This window comes from Euphorbia lathyris, chromosome 7 (genome assembly GCF_963576675.1).
Source record: "Euphorbia lathyris chromosome 7, ddEupLath1.1, whole genome shotgun sequence".
NCBI lineage: Eukaryota > Viridiplantae > Streptophyta > Magnoliopsida > Malpighiales > Euphorbiaceae > Euphorbia > Euphorbia lathyris.
Genome location: NC_088916.1, coordinates 10,757,062 through 10,774,263, shown reverse-complemented (window position 1 = coordinate 10,774,263; position 17,202 = coordinate 10,757,062). Strand labels below are relative to the sequence as shown.

Below are 17,202 nucleotides of genomic sequence, written 5' to 3'. Positions count from 1 at the left end.
AGATTCATGATTGAGAAGCAAGTTTGATGAATTATTGCTTAAATTGACCCAACTTATCAACGTGAGGGATAAAATTACTCTTGCCTACCAACCGTTAGAGATAAAATTGCTCTTGACTCCCAATGTTAGGACTAAAATTATAAAGCTTTCAAGTGTTAGAGATATTAATCATCAAGGTGCCAATTAATTAATAAATTATAATTTTGTACCAGTTACAACTCTTTAAGAAAAAAAAATACTTAAAATATTAATAAAACATAAGGGTGATTTTCAACAAAATATAAATACTACCACTTAGAAGAACCGGCACACCAAAACAAGCAGCTCTAAAAGTTTGAATCCAAGAGGTTTTTGTAGGATATGAGGCAACGTGAGGATATTGTATTGATAGTGATGTATATATATACAAGCCCTAGCTAGCGTAATTACAATTATATCCTTATACTCTATTACCCTCCCGCAATTTGAGCCGGGGGTTTACAAAGGCTCAATTTGGAGCATAAAAATTGAAAACGAGCTTTGGTATGTGGTTTGGTGAGCAGATCAGCGATCTGATCTTTGGTGGGAATATATTGCACGTGGAGTAACCGTTTAACAACCCTATCTCACACAAAAAAGAAGTCAACCTCTATGTGTTTGCTGCGATGATGAAAAATGGGGTTGACTGTTAAGTAAGTGGCAGAGATGTTGTCACACAGCAAGCGAGGAGGCCGAGATAGAGTGATACCAAGTTCCTGAAGTAAAATGTGCAGCCAACCAATTTCTGAAGCACCAGTAGCAAGAGCACGGTATTCAGCTTCTGTAGATGATCGAGCTACCGAACGTTGCTTTTTAGAGGTCCAGGATACAAGAGATCGTCCAAAATAAATCGCATATCCAGTGGTGGATTTGCGATCATCAAGGTTGCGAGCCCAATCGGCATCAGTGTAACCATGCAGCAATAAAGGGGATTGACGATGGAAAAAGATACCGTGATCCTTGGTAGCTTGTAAGTACCGAAGCAGCCTTTTTACTCCCTGCCAATGGGTCAGCGTCGGAGCATGCATGAATTGCGCGAGCTTATTGACAGCAAATGAAATGTCTGGTCGTGTGAACGACAAATACTGAAGACTTCCCAATATACCACGACAAATACTGAAGACTTCCCAATATTTACCTATTTTCGATCCAAATAAGAACCCTGGTTATAGTCGTCGTTTGGTGAGAGAGACGGTTTATGCGGCCCTCAAATAAAAATAAAAAGAACGTAACTGGATAATCACTTACTGCCAAGAAAAATCACCAACAAGCATTCAGTCAGCATCTTTATCCTCATAAATGAGAACATACTCAGAGCCATGAAGCAGATCCTTCAACTTAGTCTGACTCAGCATCTCTCTTTCTAAAGAACCATTAGTTCCATATTGACTTGATATCATAATAGAAAAATGTAGAATATGAGTTCACAGCATATAAAATACTACTAATTTTCACAAAATCCACTTAACATACCTATAGTAAAGCAGCTGAACATCTTGTCGAAGGTAGGAGACAGTGCCTGATATGCAGAGTAGTTACACAAGTCCACTTTCCTTAAATACCTCTCCATCCATACTTACCTTGATGCACAAAGCACCATGCACTACTTTTCCATCCATTTTTTCATTGTTATTTGATGAGGTAGCAATGGAGTTCTTCTTACATGACCTGATAGGTGGCCAACCCACAACCTTTGCTCTGAAAAGGAAGAAAGACTAGATGTCATTCCCATATTTAAGAGGCCTGGAATAATGTTTCAACGCATAAGAAGTTAACTAGTAGTACATAATTGAGCTAGAGCAAGGTCCCTCTCCAGCCTTACTTGGTCGCAGGAGTACTATTGTTGTTAGCAGCAATGTGGTTTGTTCATGCATCATTTTTACTGAGAGGCCTTTCCTGTGATACCTTTGGAGAAGCTGTATTTTGTGCTTTAGCTGCCCAAATCCTAAGCTTTTCATTCACAGAACCCTCTTTTGTTTGCTGAAATGATATTTTTCTGCACTGAAGAGTAGTAACCATCATTTGAGGGATACGAGGGGAAGAAAGGCTTCTCATCAATTTTGGTAGAGTTTAACAAACAAAAATCTGAATTCCTTTCAGGAGATTGGGACCCTGTAAGCCCCAGCCGTAGCTCTGTAGCTTTCAGATTTAGTTTATTGCTATAAATTAGTAAATCAGACCAGTTTACTGGTTCATTACTTACTGGTATAATAACCAGTTTGGTTTATACAAGTAAACTGGTATAAAACCATTTTACTAGTAATAAACTAGTAAACTGGTATGATAAACCAGTATTTTGGTAAATTTAATGGAGCATTTGTTACTTGCATTGAAGGGTAAAAGCACAAAACATCTTGAATCAATACTAAGCATGTTAAAATTATAGATTAGAAGTTTAGAAAACATAGTTGCTGTACTGGTGAACATGGAAAAGTTCAATCAATAAAAACAGGGCATGACATTTGATAGATTTTTCAATGCTAGATCGAATAGAAATTTCCATATGGAGCGGAGCTAAGAATATAAGAGCTAAACAAATACTAATTCTTTTGTATAGAGATCAACTTTATTTCAGCATGTATCTGTCAATAAACTTCATATTAAACATATGTTCAATAACTTAAACATGCATAAAAAGTATAAATGCAAATTCAAGAGCATGACACTAACACCCATAACCATATAATACACATTCAAATTCATTTCTAAACACATGAGAAGCGACTAAGATCATAATATAGGCGACTATTTCAATGACATAAAAAAAACCTATTTAGCACTAGATAATCAAGAAAAGGTATTCATTTGACACTAGAAATACTATTTATAAGTTCTAAAAAAACAAGTTATAAACTTCATACCTAGATCCACATACATGAGCAACATATAAGACTTACTTTAAGAATAATATGTAATTGTGTTCGAAAATTCGATCATTCAAAGAAGCAGACCTTTGGAAGTGACTGCAAGTATGAGTCAGGAACATCCATTTCGGACAAAGCAAAACCGTTAGAGACATCCAGGAAACGCAACAAAAACTCAGTGGAAATGGTGTAAGATTGCAGCAGCAAAAATGCCAGGGAAGCCTAGGAAATTATAGTAGCAAAAAACGATAGGGAATTTTATGAAATTGTAGCAGCAAAAATGCTAGGGAAATTTGAAGATTGCCGCAGGAAAAAATGATACCATATGCTCAAAATTTGCAGCAATAATGCAGCAAAAGACTCAAACAAATAGTAGTAGAAAATTGAACTGTTTCTTTAGAGATGAAATAGAAATCATAAATAATAATGGTTAGAAAGTTCAGAAATGTACCATAATCATGAACTGTTTCCTTGTGAGGTGCAAAAACTCTGCAAATTCTCTGATACCTTCCTTACTTTTATGAAGTTGCAAGATAAGAGGAAGCGTAGTAATCCCTGCAACCGCATTTCAATAGATTACTCTATCAATCCCATATGAATAAAGAAAAACATGAAAAAAATATAAGTTATCTAGAGTATCAGTTGCAGAAGAAATGAAAGATGTTAGGACATTAATCATCTTTCAATCTCCTTAAAAGCTTGGAAGACCACCTCTGAACACGTCTCTTCAATGTATAACTAACGAGTCCAACTATAATAAAAATTGCACAGAGCTTCAGAAACTTGATTTCTTCGGTTCTAAATTTTATGAATGTTAAGGTTATCTTAAAATTCTAGAAAATTTGAAGCTTTTTAGTGGTTTTTTTTCTCACTTTTTATAAGAAAATCGACATGTTTTTTGTTCTTTTGGAGATAATGAAACATCAAATATACCAACTATTGCTGTCAAATTATGTTCTGTTACTTGTGAATTTTATTTTGTGTTGTTAAGGATAATCATTTTATTAAGAAATCCCATCTTAATAGATGTAGATTACATCAGGAATTCTTTGGAAAATACACATTGAAGCAAGCATTTGTGAGGATAAGTCTATATATTCAAGTAGTAACTCATGACACTGAACTTAGATTCCCATTTTAAAAAATGACATTTCTGACTTAAAACGCATTTTCCATCAAATTAGAAAGTAAAACAATAGGATGATGTGCCAATGAAAGTATTGACGGAATTAAATTCTTTAACCAATATTTATTAGAACTATGTTACACGGACACTTCCCTTTAGTAGCGTTTCTTGTTTCGTGTCTGTGTCCGCTTGAAGGCTATTTTGTGAAGGTTGTGTTTTAGAAGTAACATTTCCCGTGTATGTTTCCATGTCCGTGTCCGTGCAACATAGTATTTTTACAAGGACTGCATGCAACTTGTGTCATAAATAAAGTAAATTTCTTAAAAATTAATTTTGAACTGTTATAATCCAACATAATTGCTAACTGTTTCTATAGACTGAGATAGAAGTTTTAACAAGTTGATGTCTAAAACTGGAAAAATTTTGGAACATCTGAATGCTTTATTTATTTGAAGTAACCAATACTTTTTATTGGTTGATAGCATTCGATGTCTAGTTAGGTACAGAGATCTCAAGCTTAATTTTTAGACTAACCATACAAATAAACCCTTGAACTTTTAGGATTTTGATGATTGAACCCTCATCATTTGTTATACCAAATTATGCTCTAAAATTTTAATTTTCGCACATCGATCGAACCCCTAACTAACGGCTTCTTTAGCTAAACTGTTAGTTAGGGGCTCACTGTGTGTTAAATTAAATATCAGAGGCTTTATTCTTTAGAAACTTAAAGATAATAATAATAATAACCTAAGAGACATAAGATGCTAAGGCACACCACTAAGCATTTTAATATCCTACAAGAGATTATTCAAACAATAAATTGGTATAAGATTTTGTTGAAACTGCCTTTGAGTGAGATATTTATGCTAACAAATTGTATAATTATTCAAGGAGTCCTATCATGTTTGTTTGGCATCTTAGCTCACATCTCTCAAAAATTTCATCAATGGTAAAAGTGCTAACCCAATTAAGATATTAAAACACGAGATAGAAGAATTACCCTCAAACCATCAAAGTGGATAGCAGTAATGAGCTTGTATTTAGAGGCTTTAGATAGATGCTTACCATAGGTAGCTTAGTCGAACAAGACCATGTTGTTGACCTTCTGCATTTTCTTTCCTTTGCTCCACTTCTTCTTATTCTGCTTACCTTCTCCAGATTTCACCGGCTTCGATGACCAAGGCGGCTGCAGAGCCTTATCCTTCTTTGGCACCTACAAAACAACTTTAACATCCAATTATTAAAATCAAATAGTATGTAGAAATTGACAATGAGGAAACACAGATCAACAAAATACCATTGATCAGATGCAAAGAGATTTGAACAACAAGAAGAGAAGGAGGTCGATGTCTGGATTGGATTCATAATCACGAATAAGGATGTGATGCTAGCCCAATTAAGTGTAGCTAAAGGGAAAAAAAATTACACCCAAATCTAAGAGAGAGAAAAAACAAAAAAAGTGGATTGCAGTATCAGAATCCAAATAAGATGAAGGGTTGTCATTTATTGAAGAATCGAGTAGGTAATTAGAAGAATCGGAGAGCTTACCTTAAATTGCAATAGCATCCTTCCAAATTGAAACAGAATCAAGCATTAATGGTTGCTGTAATGAAAAAGAAAACACTGCAAACAAAACCCACTATTTATCTCTTACAAAATAATGCACAAATGAAGGTGGATGGGTTAGAGACGACCATTCATCACTACCAGGCCATATTGATAATCTTTTTTCAAACCTAAATCAGAGAATTTTTTTATTGTAAAGTTGAATTAATTAAAATAGAGAGACGCGATGAAGATATTACATACTGCAGAGAAATAAAAGAGAGAGACGCGATGAAAAATTTATCCTAAAGCTCTGCCAGCTTCTTGTAGACTGAACTCTCTTCTCTTTCTTTAGGTTCCGGCACAGAGTGATAAGATGGAGAGCTTTCTAGGTAGACTATCGTTGAGAGGGAGGGGGAGAACTACGATCGAAAGTTCCCAATTTGTCTGTCTCAGTTGTAGTTAGGTTTTCATGTTTGGGGGTAATTTGGGTTTAGGCCAATTGTTTTAGGGTTAATTTGTTTTATTCCAAATATTTGGGGGGAATTGTTTTAGTATTGGAGGGAATCTTCCGGCATTTATTTTCGATTTTTTGTGGGTACTTTCAATAAATTGCCACTAATGTGTATATAGTTTAGTGGGGAACATTAAAATCCCCACAATATATACCATGTTTTGTGACGAAATTGGAACTCCCCACAATATATTCTATTAACTATGGCGAAATCATAAATTCACCACAAATGTTTATGTTTTATGGCGAAATCACAAAGTCCCACAAATGTATTGTAATTAGTGGCGATTTAATTTTCTCCACTATTTTTTCCCCACAAAAAGTTCGATTTCTTGTAGTGGTACTTACCAAAGTATTTTGTGTACTCCTTGAACTGTTTTCTTTTAACATTACTTCCATCCTTCTGCAATACGATTCAAAAACCAGATGTCTCTCCAGCTCTTGTTCTTCTTGCGCCTTTCTATGTCCTTCTTGTGCCTTTAATTCAGCTGTCAGTCTTGCAACCTCATTTTTAAGCGCATTAACTTCATCACTTTTACCATTAGACATCATTCCTCTAGTACTTGCTTTATATCCCAATCCCTTACCACGAACATATCCCGATCTAACTCCCAATACCTGCTGTAGCACATGATCTGGTGTGGGAATAGACTCATTATCATTTATTGGTTGATCCTCAACCCTTTTCATATCTTCCTGCATTACGTAAAATAAGTGAAATTTAATAAACCGAGTATAAAGATATGAAACAAACTTAGTCATAAAAAGAGTACCTAAAAGAAGCCTAAACATATATAATGGTATAGACCAATCAATCACCAATTGTCTCATAACTCAATCATAAACATCAGATCATATATAATAGAGATTTCGCTTGAAATTAGATTCAGGGATAAGGTACCAAAATAGGCCTATGGTTTTTGGAGAAGCATCAATTTAGGCTCTATGTACAAAATAGTACTAATTTAGGCCTCGATAACAGAACGAGACACGTTATTGATATTACACATATAAATTTTCCCAAAAATCATAGGCTTATTTTAGTACCTTATCCCTTAGATTTAAGAAAATAAATTTCAGCATTATGTAAAGTTCACAACCTGCACATTCCATATAAACTAGTACATTAGTTCTCCAGTATGCTTTAGATGCAGAGTTCTACATTAGACTTTGGTTTCTCTGATACTAAAACAATAATTACCTAAACCATAATGGTAATTATAATGGTTAGGATACTCATGCTTAAGACATTGATAAATGACCAAGTAACAAGATTATATTCTGAATCTAAAAATGTCATAAGAACATTTCAGGCATGCCAACCAAGTACAAGAAAAGCAACGAGTTTTGATGATTATATTTGTAAATCAGAATTGCAACATCAATAAAAACACATAAAATAAGCTTATGAAACAAAGGTTAATCTAGTTTGACAAGTATACTAATGTAATTGCTTAAAAAGTTCTATCACTTACATAAATCCTTCTTGATTCTGAATCACGGAATGTATTTTGTCCTTGGTCATCTATAATTCCATGAGTGGCCTTCCACACATCAGAAGCCTTTGGCAATTCGCCTAATTCCTCATCCATCTTCAACATTAATAGTATAATCATCTTAAAAGGAACTAGCCAAAACTTTTAAAAATAATTGATAAGAGTTGCCCTATATATTTACCATTTTATACTCTACTTGTGCAAAAGGGGTTGGACCAGTTGAAGAAACTACTATTTGAGAAGCACGATTAGTTGAATTAATATAACTCCGTTCCTACAAGTAATGTGTAAGAAAACATTGATTTAAACTGAAAATAATACATACTAACCATCACATAATAAATGAAACAAAACATTAGATATTTACCTAAAAATCTTTGCTTCCAAAAACTTTAAGCATGTCTTTCCAAGCATATGCAGATAGTTCTTTAGGAACATGTTTCAAACGTTCATCATCATTAGTATACTTGCGATATTGGCTATGTAATTTATGTTTCCATCTGCGATATGCTGTCTTCATCTGAAAGAAACAAAAGTACTCAAACTTAGCCCTTTTCATTTCTGGCATGTCGTGCTCGACCTTTCCTAACTCTTCACGCTTCTTCAACTTTTCATCAGTACTAACATCAAAATAGTCCTGTACAATATGTAATTTCATGAAATATTTAATAAAATTTAACAATATACACAATTTTTTAAAATTGGTCGTACATAAAATGATATTTACCTGAACCATAGCCCATAAACGGGACCTGTGCTTCTTTTCAATTTCATCCCAAGGCTCAGTTGGAGGTCCATAGATTCTTGCGCAGTATCCTAACCATGATGATAATTTATTAGAGTGTTTCCCAATTGGTCTAAAATATTTGCCGGGTGGAATGAAAACAACTAATTTGTTTTTCCTTCCATTGGTAAGTTTGTCGAGATCCAACTTAAGATTGCAAGTGATAAGTAGAAATCATTTTCCAACTTCATACATCCATCTTCACAATTGCATCTCAAATAAAACAGTAGTTTCCAGAGTTTCTCTTTTTTCACATATTACATAATGGAACATTTTTTCATTCGTCATTCAAAATACAAGGATTATCGAAAAGCTGGTCTATTGGTAATCATCTCCATATCACTAATTATCAGTTGTCTTTGATGGTCCCCTTTATGTTGTACGGGCAAGCAAGAAACAAGAAACGAAGCAAGAATGACACAAGAAATGAAAGCGAATAACGAAATAGGGGAAAAGATAGTGCAGGAGAAGTGATTGGCAAACATGAAAATAGCAATTCTAAACAAGTCAAAATAATTTAGAAGGCAAACAAATTTATTATTATGCTTGGTAAGAAATTGTTATAGAAAGTTATAGAAGTTGACTTGTGAGTTGTAAATCGTAGAAGTTGACTAGCAAATCATAAACTCAATCCACAATTCAATTTGGTTCCATTTTCAATACTATAATGGGCTCATGCTAGCCTGGTTGCATAAAAAGCTCTCAACAACCACTACAACCATTTTTGGCAACAAGAGAAAAACGCGTTGCTATAAATGAACTTTAGCAACGAAAACCTTTATGTCGTTGCCAATGCTTGTTGCCATTAATTTGAGATAAGTCTCCTTCAAAAAATTCGAGGTATGGGGTTTGTGAAAAATAAGTAGCAACTTTGGCAACAATAATTTCGTTGCTATAAATTAAAGAATTTATAGTAACGACAAAATGTTGTTGCTGTATATGTCAAAACTTAAAGCAATGACATAGTGTTGTTGCTGAAAATGAAAGAATTTACAACAACGAGTATATATTATTGTTGTAAGTAAATGCATTTACAACAACGACTATATATTGTTACTGTAAATGAATACATTTACAACAACAACAAAGTGTTTTACAGCAACAACAAAGTGTTGTTGCGTAAAACTGAAATATTTTGGCTATAAAAGAGGTCGTTGCGAAAGAAAATTATTATGCTGATTAAAAGTAAGTACATTAATTATTTAAATTATATTTTATATTTCAATTAATATTTGATTTTTAATATTAATAATTAGTAGACTAATCATAAAATTAAAATAGATTTATATATATTAAGCCTATAAATAATTAAATTATTACACTAACATTCATTTAATTATTTATTATGAATAATATAAATATAAAAACATTTTATTTTTCATGCAAATTAAATTGAGTATTTAAACTATATTTTCTATTTTTTTTATATATTTTAATAAATATTAAAAAATATTTCTTATTTTATTATTAGTATATTTTTTAATATATTTAAAAAACATTTAATAACAGTTGTTGTTGCAAAAACAATGAGTGTGTAACAGTATAAAATATAAGTTCTAAAACCTAATGTTTTTTTTCATTGTTTGCGCGGCCCCTCTCTTCATCTTCTCTAAAGGAAACCTTTCTCTTCTTCAACCACCCCATTTCTCAAAATGGCAGCCTTCAATGGTCACACTCTTCTTATCTCTACACCTCCAATGGTCAATTCGTTTCCGTCCTTGATGCCCACATAAATTAATTTCGTGAAGAAATTTCAGCAGAAGATCTCATTGTTTCGGAGGGCGAAGCTAGGGATTGATTTATCTGCTATAAGGACATCGATATTAGCGGATCTGGAGGATTAGGATATAAATGTAAATGGGGAGTTTAATAGGGTTAAGAGAAAGAGAAAGCTTGTTAAGTTTAGCCAATTTTGGGAAGAGCGGAAATAGGACTTTAAGGAGGAGGCTAAGGGAGTTGGAGAAGAGAAGTGAACCAGTCAAGATTAACAAGTTTGTGGAGAAGTTTAAATCAAGCTTGGTATGTATATTTTGCTATATTTTGCGGAAGTTGTTTGAATTTTAATTAAATGATTTGTCAAATGAATAATGATGAAACCCTTGTGATGGTTTGTATAGATTTCAATGTTCCGATGCACTTTCTCCCCATAAGCGACCTGAAATGTAAGTACGTAGTTCTTTTTTTTTGTGTGTTGAAACAACACATTTTATTTGAATAATAAATGTTGAATGCCCCCTGTTCTTTCTGATCCTATAATTGTTGGCATATTTTTTAAGGCAGTCTGTGATCCAATTAGGATTAGATTTATCCTCTATCACGTGTCTTGTTGGCATGGAGTATGTTCATTGTGCTGAGAAAGGAGACTGTCTAGGAGACAGCAAATTTGGTTGTTTATAAAATTTGGTTTAATTTTAAAGATGAATGAGATGTTGATATTTTCTTTTTTTGAGATAGGGGTTTGCTGTTATTGATTAATTTAACCCTTCCACTAATTCTAATTTTTCATTTTATGTTCTAAGTATTTAGAAGCCATTTATGGTAGCTGAACAATCAGGAAAACCAATAAAATTGATTTTTCTATTCATTTGCTTTTCAATTATTGATGCTTTTTGTCTTTCAACTATATTAGTTTGTGGAAATCATACTCTTCAGGTCTTTTATCTTTCTTTTGGCATAATACAAACTATTAGTTTTCTTGCAGGTACAGGAGCATAATCATCATCATATACTTCTGCTGCAAATAGGGAATGCGTTTTTAAATTGCCTATTGGACTACTAAAGCCAATATAGAATGGTACAAGTTTTAGTTTATTCATTGTTATGATTATAAGCTCTTTTATTAGGATTGCAGAGGATTAATTGTCTTTTACATTGTTTTTTGGTATATTTTTATGTTTCTGAGGATGTTCATGCACATGATAGAAAGAGAGTGTTTAAAGAGAAATCTTACAAGCAAAACTTGGTCCTAATTCACCTGCTTTGGTGTCAGAATAGCATGTATCATTTCCACTTTCATCTTATTTTGGGTGTAGGATATAACCTGGGATATTATAAAGTGTAAACTGATGATTTTGGGTATATAACATCTGAAAATATCTACTAAAATCTATGAACTCGTAGAGATGAAAAATTGTAGATTTACATGTTATTACCAGCAGTTTTTTGTTGCTGCATTAGTTACCTGTCTAAACTGCAAAATGAGTTGTGTGAAAAATCAACTTGTGCAGTTCTAATATATTTATTATTGGCGGTTATGAATTGTAGTTGATTAAATTAGTCTTGTTTTGGTATTGAACTTCTCAATTAGGAGAAAAATGTATTGCAGATACTTATTTTTCCCAAGAGAAACAATGCAGACCACTTGATGTTGTAGATGGACGGAATAGATATGCACAATCCATTTTGGATGTGGTTAATGAAGCCCATAATAAGTACTCAATTAGATATGCACATATGTATATAACGTGTTTATGTTATCATTTATATGGGAAGAAATAGTTAAAAATAGGGATAAGGTACCAAAATAGGTCTATGGTTTTTAAGGAAGTATCAATTTAGGCTCCACGTACAAAATAACACTAATATAGGCTTAACGTTTAAAAAATTATATCAATTTAGGCCTCAATAACAGATTGGATACGTCATTCTTATTAATCTGTAAAGTTCCGATTTCTCCCTTCACGTACAAAATAGCATCAATATACGTATCCAATCCGTTATCGAGGCCTATATTGGTACCCTTTTTTAAATGTTAAGCCTATATTGTTGCTATTTTGTACGTTGAACCTAAATTGATACTTTCCCAAAAACCATAGGCTTATTTTGGTACCTTATCCCCTAAAAACACTAAGGTTTTTTTGACATTGAAATTAAAATTAGTTTTAGCATAGCATGTGATCATGAAAGGATTAGGAGAAACATAATTGAATAGTATATATTGTTCCATCATTGTAATTGATTTTTGATTTTTAGTATAACTTATTCCATCCTTGCAAAGCATATTTATTCTAGTTTCGTCTTTCCTACATCATTTCTTTTGTACAATTTTAGATGATTATGGTACAATAATTTTTTAAATAATTGGTACCTAAAGACTCTATTTTTTTAATTGTTGATATATATATAGAGTTCCCTTCAATCCAAATAAATTAATAAAAAAATCACAGTTTTTATATTTTTTGGAAAATAAATTTAAAATCGAAAATTTATGGCTGGAAAATTACTTTGGCAACATAACAGTTGTTACCATTAATATAACATTAGCAACGACAGTAGTTGTAGCAAATCGTCAAAATTAATAGCAACGACATGTGTTGTTGCAGTACTTCAAAATGTATAACAACGTCAAATGTTGTTGAGAAAACTAATATATATAGCAACATCAGAACTTGTTGTGAAATGTTACAATAAATAGCAACAACATGTTGTTGCAAAAGAAACCTTTCATTCTCTCACATATGCTCAAGATTTGGCAACAATAAACTTTTTGCAACAAGAGTGTTGTTGCCAAATATATATTTTTGGCAACAACAGTAAGTCGTTGCAGAAACCTTTAGCAACAGAACTTCTCATAACGACCAGAAGTTGTTGCAAAAGAGGAGATGTCGTGGCGAAAAATATTTTTAGCAACGACTTCATCTGTTGCCAAAAATCAATTTTCTTGTAGTGAATAAGAATATTCAGGAAATCAAGATTTTATCCCACTTTCATTCTACTTTGAAACTAAAAAACTCTACCACAAAACTAATAGAATACATTATATACCTAGACATATAGTCGAAGCATTAATTCAATATTGAAGAATAACCAATGTAGAAACAAAGACATGGATTATTGCACCCTTCATCCTTACCCATCATTTAGACATTCAGTCCAGGTCAGGTACTTCTCATGAACCTAATTTTACTCGTTAAAAGAATGATAAGGCAAATGAAGATTTTCAGTTTCTTAAGGGATAAAGTTAATCAGATACTGTTTGATGGAATATTAATGGAACAATATACGGCCATACAGGAAAAAAAAATAGGAATCAGTCAATCCTGCAACTGACTTTAAATTGATCAACTCACTTGGCATCATCAGAAAAGGAGGCACACAATTCCCTTTGTCTTGTAGTAATAGACTACATTGAATGTGTGCCCACCATAGGTAAAAGCTAACATTTAGAGTACATGGTATAATGTTTCAAGAGACATTAACTTTGTTAGAACAGTTACCAAGTTCAGTGAAGCCAGGTTCAATTTTTACCTGCGCTAACAATGTTTCCACAACTTCTCTCTGGTTCATGTACAAACTGAAGACACTGTTCTATCAAATTTTGCACATGGATCCAGAGACCAAACCAAAAAATAATATTAAAAAGTCAATAACCCAGGTTATAATGGGAGGAAAAGAATGCATACCAGAAACTTTCTTTCTACATGGCATCATGACTAAGGCCTAAATCACAACGTCATAACACAACTAAACCTCAGACTTTTTTCGCCCAATCCTTTTCACCTATTGATTGCCATATTTTGCTGGGAAATAAATGTCAACGACTAGCCAATATAAAAAATTCCCTCTTTCTATCAAACCTTTTCTCTCGTTTCCGGTAGTAATATTTTGTTTTTCACTTTCAGGTAACTAAAGAAGATCAGAAACAAAACATTTCCTTTTTTCTTCTTTTTTTTCCTTTGCACATCTACATTAACCATCTTATAAGAAGCCAAGAGGGGCATCCCATTAAATAATAAATACCTTGTAAAAGGATTTTGGCTTAATGTATATTTAAACCTTTAAAGTTGGCACGTTTTGCCTATTGGCACCCTGAACTTCTAAAATAATCTATCACACACTCATAGTTGGCTTTAAAAACATATCACACACCTATAGTTGGTGTGTGATAGGTTTTTAAAGCCAAATATAGGTGTGTGATAGATTATTTTAAAAGTTCAGAGTGCCAATAAGCAAGACTTGCCAAGTTTAAGGGTGTAAATATGCATTACACCAAATATCTTCTATTCATATATTCCTCCAATATACATGACATAAACAATTTTTGGTACTGCGTTCATTTGCTTTCTTAAATAGCTGCATCTAATGTTGACAAGTGGAGTGCACCATAACTTGGAAAGAGAAAATCATAATTGCATACAGATTTTAACCAATTAGAACAACAATATTTTGGTTACAAAAACAATATTTCACTCAACAATATTAGCCATTTGATATGATATGTGCCAAGTCCAATCAATATTAGAGTGAAAAAGATTTTTCATGTTTACAGAGACAAATTTACTGAAAAGCTGAAGAAAGTTCCTAGAAACTAAATTTTATTCTGGAGAAGTTATCCTTAGGAATTATAGGCTTACTACCAAAATAGTACCCCAACAAAATCCATTAACTATCAATTTTGGCCTGCCCCTTAACCTTTGCAGATTTGAGGCTCAGCCTTCCACATCAGCTATGAAGTTTACAATTAGCTCAATTGCAAGCCAGAAACATGAACTTTTATTGGCTCAAAGCACTATTGGGCCCCTGCTCTATAAATATTGTTGTTTGTCTGACCTATTATTTGGTAACATTTATTCCATGACCTATCAACATAGTTGTGACCCAAACTCGATGACCAGGGAAGGGAACAGAGAAGGAGAAAGAGAAAGAGAAAGAGGGGAAGGTACAAGCGTTAGAGAGTAAGAAGAGGCTTTTATTGTTTTGATCGAGCACCGTAGTCGAGAAGTTGAACACCTCAAGAAACGTATCTCCTATTAACCACAGGGGAATGAAAAGAAAGCTTGGCAATGCTTTTATTTAAAAATCATTAGTTTTTATCACATGGCTTTTGTGCCTATGGATGGGAGTACATGTTCTTTTTTAATTGTTTTGGACAGCACTTGATACTGTCTTTTAAATTAGTCAGCAGTCATAATAATTTCTCTATATTTTCAGAACAGAAGAAACAAAAAGAGTTGATACAATTGATACGCAATAGCTCTTCTCCATGCAATATCAACTGTTATGCTAGCAATTCCATCTCTAATCAGCACAAGAGAAGTTGAAAGTTGAGAAGTCACGTTGTAGGAATTAAAACAGTAGATGAAAGGTGGACTTAAATCCCATAGCCACATAGGAATTGAGTCCAAAATCCCATCCCCAATCAAGGTAATATACTACATACCAATTCTAGAATAAAATTATAATATCCATGTTTTCCTCTCAATTTTCAAATACAATCTAACTTACGTATCAAGGGAGTTTTCAAAATAAAAGTACCAAAATAAAGATATGTACCTTTTACTTCTCACCACAATAACTAGCCTGGTTAATTGATGCTAAGCCAACGTTTTGCTACCTCCGCCAACAATTGGTGCATAGTCCTGAATGGAACAAAAATATCGTATGTTAATCCCAAAACACAGTGTACATTTCAGAATAGTCTAACTATGTTCCAAAAACAACTCCTCTAAAATAGATGGTATTCATATGATAAGAAATTGATAACTAGGTCTGATTAGCAAATTTAGAACCAAACGTGTTTACATACAGTAATGGTGTAGAAGGAATTGGCATATGGATCTTAGAAAACTTTGGGCATTATAAACCTATTCTAGATTAAATAAAGAAAGCGTGGTTATAAAAGACTTAAGGTTTTGGCGCCACCCTCCAAAATTTTAGTGCGCTCCAAAATTTTAGTCGCAAAAGCCACAGTATATCAGATTAAATAGAATTAGAAATAAAAAAATTACAATTTATTTAGATGGCTAATTAGAAGAGGGAAACCTAAAAAGGACATTTTCCACTCAAGTTTGTTTTTATACAATGAAGAAAATTGGACTTTTAATTTACCATTTTTTAGGTTTTTAATCTTTAATTTTATGCTGAGAAAACAATTGAAAGAAATTAAAAAGATCCCCAAATTTCCCAAACACAAATGGAAAAGCTTCGCTTACTTGCTTGAAGGGCCTCTAAGGTCAGAAGAGTAGAGAGAGATGTTATCCATAACGAATCAAGGAGCCATCGATTCCATTCCTATTTCAGCATAAAGGATTCTTTCATCGATTTCCATTCTTGTTTCATTTTGTACCCTCCATCCCAAATCTCTAGGAACAGAGCTAACAACAACACCACGAATCAAACGAATTGGGATGAGAATCAAACGAGTCAGGATGAGAATCCAACAAGTCAGAAGGAAATTTTTGCAGATTTTTTTGTATCCGTGATAATCTTTAACTGTTGGATCCAGATCTGCTTCTGTTTCTGTTTTTCTTCCATTTCCAGCTTGCCAAGCAACTTGGTTTTCCACCATGTGGTTTTCGATTCAAAGGAGAAACTAAGTTGGATATGAAATTTCACTAATTTCATGTTGCTGTAGAAAGAAAACTGAAAAGAAAGTGAAGAAAGAAGAAGAAAGACCAGCAAAGAAAGTTCACATTGGAAAAATAAATGAGAAACTCAGTCGGTTGTTTGGTGCCTTTTGATAAAAAACAATTAAATATATCCAATTTATATTTTTAATTAATTAAAGTTTTCTGACTTATAAAACAAACGGATACAAAATGTAAAATAGTCCCCTATATTAATTTAAAATGTATAATTAAGTACAAGAGCTGTAATTTGTCGCTAGCAATTTGTACTTGAAACTCCTTTTTTTTTGTAGTGTTTGTAAGGTCCCATGACACATAAATATCATTCAAACCTATGAAACACCGACTCGGATGCGGATACGGATACATACACGGATGCGGATACAGAAAACGACATTTTTAGAAAATATGACATGGGTGCGGCTAGACACGGTAAATTTTATATAATTAATTTTATATATATTAGATATAAAATATAAAATATATAAAAAAACTTGCTAAATCACA

General features: G+C 32.9%; 1 protein-coding gene across 16 annotated transcripts; it reads right to left on the bottom strand.

The window, feature by feature from the left end:
* Positions 1 to 361: 361 nt before the first annotated feature.
* Positions 362 to 16,791, bottom strand: LOC136200601 (uncharacterized). Of its 16 annotated transcripts, none has more exons than XR_010673399.1 (15): positions 16,282 to 16,791; positions 15,623 to 15,708; positions 8,294 to 8,382; positions 7,934 to 8,203; positions 7,748 to 7,840; positions 7,546 to 7,662; positions 5,821 to 6,766; positions 5,560 to 5,634; positions 5,309 to 5,445; positions 5,077 to 5,235; positions 3,334 to 3,437; positions 1,841 to 2,019; positions 1,492 to 1,716; positions 1,267 to 1,407; positions 362 to 1,156 (listed from the first exon to the last, which is right to left on the bottom strand). XR_010673399.1 is itself a non-coding variant. In XM_065990986.1 (15 exons), exons 5-8 carry the CDS (start codon positions 7,748 to 7,750, stop codon positions 5,605 to 5,607), a joined length of 498 nt encoding a protein of 165 aa, XP_065847058.1. In that variant the 5' UTR covers positions 7,751 to 7,840; positions 7,934 to 8,203; positions 8,294 to 8,382; positions 15,623 to 15,708; positions 16,282 to 16,791; the 3' UTR covers positions 362 to 1,156; positions 1,267 to 1,407; positions 1,492 to 1,716; positions 1,841 to 2,019; positions 3,334 to 3,437; positions 5,077 to 5,235; positions 5,309 to 5,445; positions 5,560 to 5,604. The 16 variants fall into 16 exon arrangements, 11 of the variants coding, with proteins under 11 accessions (XP_065847058.1, XP_065847059.1, XP_065847057.1 ...); XM_065990986.1 differs by having other exon boundaries at positions 6,419 to 6,766; XM_065990987.1 differs by having other exon boundaries at positions 5,309 to 5,417; positions 6,419 to 6,766.
* Between the last annotated feature and the right edge of the window lie 411 nt (positions 16,792 to 17,202).